The sequence below is a fragment of the Eretmochelys imbricata genome, chromosome 1 (genome assembly GCF_965152235.1).
Source record: "Eretmochelys imbricata isolate rEreImb1 chromosome 1, rEreImb1.hap1, whole genome shotgun sequence".
In the NCBI taxonomy this organism is placed as follows: Eukaryota; Metazoa; Chordata; order Testudines; family Cheloniidae; genus Eretmochelys; species Eretmochelys imbricata.
Window position 1 is genome coordinate 50,654,778 of NC_135572.1, and position 12,213 is coordinate 50,666,990.

Consider the following 12,213-nt stretch of genomic DNA (forward strand, 5'->3'; position numbering starts at 1 on the left):
TGAGCTGTAGCCTGGATCATCCTTGAACCTAATATCCAAAATATAGCCTAAATCTGGATCTGAACACCCCTTCTTGACTAAAATCTAATTACAAGGTTTTAAAAATCAGTCACATTCTATAAATGGGGTGTGCATTCTTACCAGCTGTTTGCGCTTTTTGGCAGAAGGAGTGCTGGAAGGAGAAGAGCCAGCACTGAGAGCCTCTTCAATATCTAAATTCAATTGTTCCAGTTTCTTCATGAGAGATGACATAGAGTCTGACCACTCAGATCCTTTTTCTGGTTGGGTCTAAAAGAAAACCAAACACATATGAAGTCTGAAAACATTAAAGCTCTTCATGATTTGTAGATTTGTTTTTAAACTACACTGCAAAAAACCCCAACAAAGTCTGCATGATCAACTCTCTGCCTATCCTGGGTTGACCTCATCTACTTAGAAGACTTCAACTATCATTTCTATCCTGTTGACACACGTGTTAGATGCTCTTTATAGCTGACCAATCAAACTCCATCCAATTGTGCACATCCAAATATCTCTCTGACATATGATCTGGGATGATCCACTGCCAGTTCAAGATCAGAATTCCCCCTGAAGAACCTCCTTATTATTTCTAAAGCCCTTTCTACTTCCAACATTCTCCATCAGAGTGGACAACATCCCCATTCTCTTTGTCACTTAGACTCATAACTTTGAAGGTCATCCTGAATTCCTTACTTTCCCTCCTACTATACATCCAGGCTATCATCAAATCTTGCTGCTTTTTCCTTCACATCAATTTGAAATTCTGTCTGGTCAAAACACTACTCTACTTCCTGTTGATTTTCTGCCTTGATTGTTGCAACCTCCTCCCTGATATATATATTGCTTCTTTCCATGTGGGAGTCTTTAATCCATCAAAGCACAACTGTTAAAATCATCATCTTTGGACATCTATTGAACCACATCATCCCCATTCAAACCCCTCTGCTTATTCCTCTTCAGCCATCTTCCTATACATGCAATGACTTTAAATCCCAAGAGCACCATGTCTCCCTCCCTTTCCTCATTCAAATCACTCCTAAAGGCCCACTTCTTCCCAGATGCCTATAAAGAGTAATTCACACCATTAAATGCTAGCATTATGACTCACATCAGTGAAGGGGGCATGGTGGTGGGCTATTGCACTTCATTGAATGCCAACTGCCAGAATGACTTTTAGGGAGAATATGAAACTGAGCACAAATTAGACTACTCTTAATTGTGGGTGGGGGGGAGGGGGTAGCAAATTGGGCTCTGGGGGAATCACCAGATTAGGAAGATGCAGCAATGCAAAGGTGATGGATCTTAGACCTGAGAAACTAGCTCCTGTTCTTCTGTGTTCAAATTGTTAGTTACGTGAAACATTTCTAAATATGAGGCTACAAGAATCATATCAATTGCAGCTGAAGGATTCCCTTGTCATCAAGGCCAGCCCCTTCTGGATAGTGCAAACTATTCCCCATCTTGAGCTGCTTTGATTTATTCTTCTTTCACCCATCTTACTTTGGCTATATATATTTTCACATAAGCATCATTTCACAAGTCAATGTTAACAGACTTCACACTAATATTAACATTACTTTGCAGCACAATAGCACTGTCCTTCCAAAGAGCTCGAAGTACCTTACAAACATTAAAGATCCAAGCCATACTACATCCCTGTGTGCGAGGTAAGTATTATTATTCCCATTTTATACATCCTCTTGCTGAATCATTTCCTTTATGGGGGCTAGAAATTGGGACACAGAGAGGACAGTAACTTGCTCACAATCACAAAACACAGGCAGAAATAGAACCTAGGAGAATCATTCTCATCTTACAGCAGTATTACACTACTGTAACTATCCTGTCCCTGATGGAGTTACTCCTGATTTGCCCCAGAATAAGGGAGAGAAGAATAATGCCCTAGATCTTCAGACTCCCAGTCCTGTGTCTTAACAAGAAAACCATGCTTCCTTACTTAGGGAGATAGTTTTGGCTCTATTTGTATTTATTTAGTATTTGCTTCAGAGAACAGAAAACTGGACATAATGTCACTATTTTTTCCAAGCACAGTTTAAATATTTTTATAATTCATAATAGTGAATGTTTTTTCCAGGAGTGCTGTCAAAAGTCCTAAACAGTAGGGAAAATCAGATTTGTACCTATTCAAAATTACATTACTTGGATATATTCCTATACTATTCTTTATTGTATTTTACTAAACTTTTTATATTGTTTTTAGGGACAAGTATAATATACATATGCAGAATACACAATATATATATGCAGAAAGAGACACTACAAAAAAAAATCTGTCATGCCACATTCTGTTTGAGATGGTCTTATACAAGATATAATGTCAATATTTGGTACTTCTACAAAGTCAATTTCTAAATCAAAATAAAGGTCTTGCATTTTACTGAATTTTTGCATCTTGATAACTTTGTCTTTACAAAACTAAGGAAAGGGTGAATATTTTCTTCAAAATGCCTCAAACAAGTAAAAACAAAAAACACATTTAGTTGTCTACCAAAATCTAATGGAAAAATCCAATCTGAAGTTTCTAGACATCATTATTGAGATATAACTTGACAAAACGGTTTTATAAAAATTTTCTTCCTCATATGTCAGTGGTAATCAGATATAGGATAATACTAATGAGTCAGTTTAAATACAGAAATTAGTAAATTGTGTCTGACCTCAATGAGTCCTATGAAGACTATATTGACCATCCAGGTGACAAGCATGCAAAGATTCAATTAAAAATCCAGAAGAATAAAATAATGTTTTTTCTGGGTCTCTAATCTCTCTTAGAGAAAGTTAGTGAGAAAAAAAAAAGTCCTCTACTTTTGAGATGTCAGTCCATAAAAGAGAGTGAGTACGATTTACAGATATTTCTGATTAAGACATTCTAAATGTCACAACAGCCAATATATTAACTAATATGGCAGAAAACAAGATTTATTGTCCTGGGAGGAACGTATCAACCTTGCCTTTGTCTTGGTAAGTATTTACCTCTTGAATCAATACATCTTTGTATTTATTCAACAATTACAGTACAGACCCGTTTACGCGTGAATCTGCTTAACGCGCAATAGTGCCATACCTCCCAGCGCTACCTATTTAACAAGCGAGACTCATTAACACACGGTACAGGAACATGCTATGTAGCACTACAGATTTGCTCACTAATTCACTGACATAGAAATCGATAGTAAGTGTGGAGCAGAAACATGTTGTACGTCTTTACCGCCGACCGGGGGGGGGAGGGGCAGCAACGTTAAAGTGCTGCCGCGGCAAAGGACCCTGCAACACTTTAAGGTCCCTGCCCCTTTTGTGCCCCCCTCGGCCACCAAGCTGCCCCTGGGCTGGTGATTTAAAAGGGCCCGGGGCTCTGGACGCTGCAACCACAGCAGTGGCATACCGGTAAGTGTCTTGAGTTACTTTCACCCCTGTGTAGTAAAAATAATGTTTTTATTAGATTACACATTTGAATTTATATTCTTGCAAAGCACCGCTAACAGATAGGCCTGCAGTATTTGGGATGCTGTGAATACGTATGTAATCCTAGATAATTATGCATGTATATATAGATATCTTAAGATATTTCAGCTTGGCCCTCTTAACCGGCAATCCGTTAACACTCGGTTGTGACGGCTTGACTCCCGACATCTGCACGTAAACGCGTCTGTACTGTACCAATAGCTGATTAATATAGTATGCTCCTAAAACCATTTTTACAAATAATTTTACTTTTTCTTTTAAACAAATACCAAGCACAAACCATTGCATTCTTCATATAAAGTTTATTAGAGGAGAGGCAGAAATTGTAGTTAAGGAGCTAAGAAATATAAGGTGTAAAGAGTTCCCAAAAAGTAAAACTGTCTTTGATTCCTCCATTAATATTTGTTCTTTTCTAGTTCAATAAAACTCTAAATTATGTCCATTAAATTAAGGGAAAGAGGAGAAAATGGGTTTTCATTATTGTATAGGATAAAACTAAATAGGCCTAGTTAATAAAATGGCATCCACTAATTGGAATTTGGCACAAAAACTGCATTTGGAACAATTGTTGATAGCCCATGTATTTTCTCAGGATTCCTCAAATTATTGCTGAATTGCAAAAAAACTAATGGTACATACAGCTTCCACAGTAGGACTTGTAATAGAAGACATTGCACTGAATGCAATCGTAAAGACCAAATCCACTCCCTAGTACCTAGCCTGGATAACTGACTTGGGTGCCTGAGATCTCCGAGTACAAGAGAAATGGCAGATTCACCTCACAAGCTTTGGAGCAGCAGTGAATCCATTCCATAGCTACTATTCAGGCCTTCAGGCTGGATTGTCTTCAGTGGTCTTTGTGCCCCTGCCCTACTTTGGTAAAGGGCAGAGTCAACAACATGCCTTTGTCCATTGTCTGCCCCAGAGGTGGTGGGAGCACACCCCTGCATAAGCTCTCAAAATCTTCCCCATTCATTGGAACCAAGTTGGTCCAGCAGGGTCTGCGACTATATCTGTGAATGCAGAGGGCCTCATGGAAATGGAGCTGGTGTAGAGTTTTGGAGGGGGCATATAAGAACACTTCCTATGTTGTGTGGAGCCTAGCTCCACAGGGCCTCCCTTCACACCAGTATGTGCTTGGTCATAGTGTAGGAACAGAAGAGAGAGGCCAGAGGATCCATTTAGATGCAGTTCTTCCAGGCTATCTGCCCTGTGGAGTGGGCACACTTAGAGCATGAAGTTTACATCACTAGTAAGCAAGAGCAGGCACATTGGCCTGGGGGTGTGGATTCCTTTGTACTGTGCCTCTCTACCACCTAACTGAAATAGTCAGGCTGCACAGTGACGACTGGATTTTCCACTAAATGTGGGGGGAAAACATTCCTCTGTCATAAGTATAAAACCAATGAAATATGTAATCACTTGCTAGTAAAAATAAGATCTGTGCTTAATCAGAGAACAGAAGAGTACCAATGTATTATTATGCTTCAGATAGTTACTACATATGTAGAATTAACCTAACTGCACCAAACTTAGTGAGACATATTGGATAATCAACCAAATATAAAACATAGTTACAGCCTGTTGTCTCCTAACAGAGATTAACATTGGTTTGGGGTTTTTTTTGTTTTTTTGTTTTTTTTTGAACAGCAAGCGAATCTAATCTAAGAAACATTAAGCATGTAAGACTACATTCTGTGCTCACTTGCACACATAGAACTCCACTGCAGTCAGTGAGAATGCATGGGTGGAAATGAAGACACGAGGGTTTTTCCCATAATCTACAAAACAATTTGTTATTTTCTCAGAATGAGAAGTAAACACATTCCAGACATTCAGTATGGCTGTTTATGCCTCCGGGACAGAAAAGGTTCTGCACCCTGTTTTTCGGCTGCTTAGTTTTCTTCAGTAATCCTATTCAGCAAAAACATCTGCGATAAAAGGAACATTTATTTCAGTATTTTGCCTGTGAAGCTTGTTGCAATAGGCATGCTGGCTGCCAGCAAATCTAAACTTAAACTGAAGGAATGAATACATTCTTATAGAATACGCCGAGGTCAGGGTTAACCTTGCAGCCAGATCTCATCACATACTTAAATTAGAAAGCCTTTTGATTTGAGCTATACATGCATTTGGGTTATGAGAAGGTTGCAAAATTCTAGATTTTGTTGATGTCTCATGTTTTTCACTTCAGATAATTTCAATAAGCCAATTGTTTTAATGTAACTGTAATGTATGACTATGTAGTCATTCACTAATAAAATAAATTACTGAACCCTAGATCAAAAACACCAATGCCATATTCTCTGTGTGTGTGTGTGTGTGTTTATATATACACGTATATGTAAAAATACAATACAAACATTCAAGGGCAAATTCTGTCTGATCTATGGAGAAAATCCCAAATAAATGACTTACTGAAAGTATTCCAATGACTCAATACCACATCTGCCTCTTGTTCCACTCACGCATTCCCAAGATTCTCAAAGGGAGTTTTGTATAAAGATACAAACCAACCCTGCAATCAGTAGCAGCAGTTTTGCCTGTAAGAAGACAGCAGGACCAAACCCAGAGAGGATGTTCTCTGACCATTTTCTAAGTAACTGGGGCTACAGTGCATTCTCTTATGCTCAAAATAGCTTTATATAAACCTTCCATATAGGGCTATCGATTAATCCCAGTTAACTCACGTGATTAACTCAAAAAAAAAATGAATCCCAATTAATCGCACTGTTAAACAATAGAATACCAATTGAAATTTATTAAATATTTTGGATGTTTTTCTACATTTTCAAATATATTGATTTCTATTACAATACAGAATATAAAATGTACAGTGCTCACTTTATATTATCTTTATAACAAATATTTGCACTGTACAAATGCTAAACAAAAAATGGTATTTTTCAGTTCACCTCATACAAGTACTGTAGTGCAATCTCTTTATTGTGAAAGTGTAACTTACAAATGTAAATTTTTTTTTGTTACATAACTGCACTGAAAAACAAAACAATGTAAAACTTTAGAGCCTACAAGTCCACTCAGTCCTACTTCTTGTTCAACCAATCGCTAAGACAAACAAGTTTGTTTACATTTACAGGAGCTGCCTGCTTCTTATTTATGTCACCTGAAAGTGAGAACAGGCGTCCGCAGGGCATTTTTGTACCCAGCATTGCAAGGTATTTACGTCCTGGATATGTTAAATATTCGTCTGCCCTTTCATGCTTCGGCCACCATTCCAGGGGACATGCTTCCATGCTGATGATGCTCATTAAAAAAAATGTGTTAATTAAATTTGTGACTGAACTCCTTGGGGGAGAACTGTATGTCTCCTGTTCTGTTTTACCAGCATTCTGCCATATATTTCATGTTGTGCCAGTCTCGGATGATGACCCAGCGCATGTTCGTTTTAAAAACTCTTTCACAGCAGATTTGACAAAATGCAAAAAAGGTACCAATGTGAGATTTCTAAAAATAGCTACAGCACTTGACCCAAGGTTTAAGAATCTGAAGTGCCATCAAAAACCTGAGAGGGACGAGGTGTGGAGCATGCTTTCAGAAGTCTTAAAAGAGCAACACTCGGATGTGGAAACTACAGAATTTCTGAACCATCAAAAAAGAAAATCAGCCTTCTGCTGGTGGCATCTGACTCAGATGATAAAAATGGTCTGCTCTGCTTTGTATCGTTATCAAACAGAATCCGTCATCAGGCTGGTTGAAGCATGAAGGGACATATGAATCTTAAGTACATCTGGCACATAAATATCTTGCAACACCTGCTACAACCGTGCCATGTAAACGTCTTTTCTCACTTTCAGGTGACACTGTAAACAAGAAGCGGGCAGCATTATCTCCTGCAAATTGCAACCAAACTATTTTGTCTGAGCAACTGGCTGAAGTAGGACTGAGTGGACTTGTAGGTTCTAATGTTTTACATTGTTTTATTTTTGAATGCAGTTTTTTCGTATGTAATTCTACATTTGTAAGTTCAACTTTCATGATAAAGAGATTGCACTACAGTACTTGGTTTAGGTGAACTGAAAAATACTATTTATTTTGTTTTTTAGAGTGCAAATATGTGTAATAAAAATATAAAGTGAGCACTGGACACGTATTCTGTGTTGTAATTGAAATCAATATTTGAAAATGTAGAAAACATCCAAAAATATTTAAATAAATGGTATTCTATTATTGTTTAACAGCACAATTAATTGTGCGATTAATTGCGATTAATTTTTTTCATCACTTGACAGCCCTACTTCCACAATGAGCATAACAGATTTCTAAAGGGAACTTTTATACATACCATACAGTTACATTAATTATTTATATTTAAGGGCAGTAACATGAAATAAGGGGTAGGGGAAGCCCAGTCCCTGATTCCCAGGTCTTTTTAAGGAATCCCCCATTGTTTGTGACTTAGTTCCCCCAGAAGTGCTCTCTTGGTGGTAAGCAAAGCCTTTCAAACATTAGCATGCAGCCACAAAGCCTTTAAAGAGCGATACTCTATAAATAAGAACTCTGATTTTTAAAAAGAAAACTAATTTTGGTGAAGGAATTTTCTTTTTAAAAATTACAATGGTTGGAAGTGTATGTGGGGGTTATTTTTTAAACAGAAAATAGAAAGTTTCTTTGTTCTAACAATTTTATAAAAAATATTTTTCTTCAGTTCACACTGCTTGCAACAAAACATCCTTACTTTCTAACAAACAATGATGTCAGGCAACAGTGAATTTCACAAACAGGCTGACAAATTTGCATTGTGAACACACGCTATGGAATTGGCATTCGAACAACCAGAGAAGCTGTCTTTATTGACATCTGCTCCTGTTCAGCATATGAATGATCCTCTTGGGTTATCCCATCTTCAGCTACCTCAGAACCAATGCCCCATCAGCATTATCTATTCCACTATTTTTTTTTACCTTTAAACAATTGAACTCTGCTTTTCACATCCCATCTACACCTGCACCACACTCAAACTTCTAAGTTTTGCCCATTCACACCTCTCTTGGCATGGTCTTCAAGAGACATTAGATTGCTCCTGAATATCAAAATTAGTGACCAAGAATGCCCAGATGTTTTACTGCTCAGGAAGGTACCAGACTGCACCAGTTATGCTTCACTCCATCAAAAATTACTTACTACAGCAAAATGGTAACTTTGTCATCATGACCACTATGAAATATAATTGAATACCATACTCCAATTTACAGAAGGGTATTTTCCTGCAAGTGTTCTTGGGCCACAAGAATGCACATATAACCAGTCATCATTCACAAAAGGTGGGGGATGTTAGTGACATAGTCCTTTAAAAAATTCAGCAAAGCTCTGAATATATTCTCAGATCATAGCAAACCAAAAATATCACAAGAACATGACTTGAAAAAGATCTTCATGGTGGGTACCAAAAGGAATATCTGACATTTGTAATCATCTTAATTAAATCAATTATAATAAAATTGAAAGGAACAGAAAGATTCTGTATGGTCAGCTTTGAGTAAAACAAAAAGCACAAGCACAGAATTATAGTGCCACACAACTAGCTGGTGAATGAGAGATTAGCCTCAAAATTTTGATGAATTTGACAAAAATCTCTGCAAAAGCAAATCAAGTAGGAAGAGATGTTGGCTTAGGGTTTAAAAGCCCCATATTATCAAATGCAAACATCAACACAATGTATCATTGAACTCTGTGCAGCAGTATTATAGATGCTCACTATATTTACTATTTATGAATGCTTCACTCATGCAACTAAATGACAAATTTGGAGCTCACAAGGTAACTTCTAGTTCTATTGCTTTGCTGCCTATGCAGGTCAGCAAATACAACCAGAGTGAACTTCGAACAATCCATTAGCCATGATTTGCTATATTTTCCTGATGATAAACATCAAGGGACTGAATCTTCATTCGGTTACACCATTTTTCACAGGTGTAACTAAGTGGAGCATTAGGTCCCCTGTCTCCAGTGACCACTATCAATGCAAGAGATATACTTACAAGGAAACGAACCTGAGCATTTCTCTTTGGAATCTCGTCTCCAAACAGTGATCAGCGAACCATGCATAACTCATAAGAGCTAAAAGAAAAGAAGGACTTGTGGCACCTTAGAGACTAACAAAATTTATTTGAGCATAAGCTTTGTGAGCTAATGAGTCCACAAGCTGAGGCATTATAGCTGCATGCTATATACAGCCCCTTCTGGTGTAAAACTGGTAAAATGGTGCAAACAGTTTATGCAGTAAAGTGTCTTGACATTTTGCTTTCTGGTTAGGTTAGTAAATAGGAAGTGCCATGTTTCCTGTCTTCATGATGTGTCTTTCTAGATGTGAAGACGAGATTTCCCTTGTGCTAAAAATAGAAATTGAAGAACCAACTTATCAGCTAATAGCTTTGTATTCCACGTCCAGGAAAAAAACATCAGAGAAAACACATAGAAAAAACGAATCAGCAGAAGCAAAGATTTGCCATTTTCCCAAAAACATCCATGAAGTGTCAACATTTCAATCAAAATACTCCAGGTCAATGGTATTTAGGCACTCCCAATCAGAGTTAAGTGCCTAAGCACTTTTTAATATCCCACTATCTGTATCTTCAGCTGCCTATATACCTTTAAAGACTCTCCCCCACACTCCTTGTAAGGAACTGTAATATTAGATTTTTGTTCTGAAAATATTGCTCTTATATACATCTGTATAACTGTCTCAGCTGCATATATATGAATTTTTTTAAGTATGACATAGTGCAGATTGCAAGAAAATTAGAATAGCAATTATTTCAGTTATTGACCATTTCTTGGAATACAACTAATATTGCATTTATGTGCTGTCTACAACATTTACACAAAAATTAATTTACAAAATACTACATATAAATAGAAAATAAGTAAAGAGATGTCAATATTGTTCTTGGGACCTCTTCACGCTATGAAGAAAGACAAGACATTATAAGTTACAAGAGGAAATGAGGAAAGCCTATTCTGAGGTTTACATTTGACTAAAGAACTTTACAGAGAAATCCTAGTTTGAAAAGTTCTGTGGTAGTTTACTGATCATTTCCTAATAACCGTTAATGCTTTAGAATCTATTTCTTACTAAGTATATATTATAATATTTGCAGCATACAAATTATTCTTAATATTTCTATAGGATCATGAATATTCACAGTGCCCTACCGAAGACATTCCTTACCCTCAAGATCTTGCAGTCTAAAATTGAGAAAAAAATATAAAGGCAAACAAATCAGTTAAGAGGCAGCATTCAAAGTTTAACAGTGAGAAAACAAATGAAGGAAAAATTATTGAAGTTGAGGGATATGAATAGGGTGACCATATTTCCCAAAGGGAAAATGAGACACTCCCAGCCACTTGCCTGAGCCCACCCACTGCGATGCTGTTACTGGTCACTGGAATCCTGCCAACCCCCCTCACCCCAGGGGCTGTTGCTGGAACCCTGCCTCCCCCGCATCTCTGCTTGCCTCCCCCGCACCGCACTGCACCATACCCCAAGTCGGCAAGAGCAAATGGGACAAATGCCCACTTTTGCAAAAAAAAAAAAAAAAAAAAAAATTTGGTACGTCTGGGAAAGGGCTTAAAAAAGGGACTGTCCCCGCCAAAACAGGATATATGGTCACCCTAGATATGAAGGGGGAGAGAATGTTTGACAGAAAAGAAATATGACACTGTCTGTAGTGCTAAGGAGGAGATTTAAGGGAAGAGTACTGGGAGACCTAAAGGTGTTAAAGGGAGTAAGACAGAGAGAAAAAAAGATGTTGGTGAGATCATGTAAGGCTTTGAAGTTAGTTGCATAAAATTCAGACTCTGACAACATCTAAGAAAGGACTTAAGGAATTCAGGACTGTTCAAATATACACTGAAATAGATCTACATATTTGCTTTGAATTAAATATCTATTGATACCTTTCAACTCACATGAAAGAAAGATAAACAATATATTACATATACTTAAAAGTCTCTTGAAGTTTTTACAGAAACAAAAGTACCACAATGATAGAGCTCACAGTTAACAGTGAATAAAATGAAAAGGAGTACTTGTGGCACCTTAGAGACTAACCAATTTATTTGAGCATGAGCTTTCGTGAGCTACAGCTCACTTCATCAGATGCATACCGTGGAAACTGCAGCAGACTTTATATATACACAGAGAATATGAAACAATACCTCCTCCCACCCCACTGTCCTGCTGGTAATAGCTTATCTAAAGTAATCATCAGGTTAGGCCATTTCCAGCACAAATCCAGGTTTTCTCACCCTCCACCCCCCCACACAAATTCACTCTCCTGCTGGTGATAGCCCATCCAAAGTGACAATTCTTTACACCATGTGCATGATAATGAAGTTAGGCCATTTCCTGCACAAATCCAGGTTCTCTCACTCCCTCACCCCCCTCCAAAAACCCACCCCCATACACACACAGACTCACTCTCCTGCTGGTAATAGCTCATCCAAACTAACCACTCTCCAAGTTTAAATCCAAGTTAAACCAGAACATCTGGGGGTGGGGTGGGGGTCTGTGATTGCGTGATCAGAGAGATTGAAGTGTTCTCCGACTGGTTTATGAATGTTATAATTCTTGACATCTGATTTGTGTCCATTTATTCTTTTATGTAGAGACTGTCCAGTTTGACCAATAAAATGTAATTACTTTGCATACCAATTAATATAATTACACAAGTTTCTCACAATGTT

The 12,213-nt window shown here is 37.6% G+C and overlaps 1 protein-coding gene across 1 annotated transcript in view; it reads right to left on the reverse strand.

Moving 5' to 3' along the window:
- Nucleotides 1-12,213, reverse strand: part of STARD13 (StAR related lipid transfer domain containing 13) — a 500,497-nt gene that overhangs the window by 344,596 nt on the left and 143,688 nt on the right. Inside the window, exon 3 of the mRNA XM_077810186.1 lies at nucleotides 142-288. Coding sequence (XP_077666312.1) covers nucleotides 142-288 — 147 coding nt within the window. The remainder of the gene's footprint in view (nucleotides 1-141; nucleotides 289-12,213) is intronic.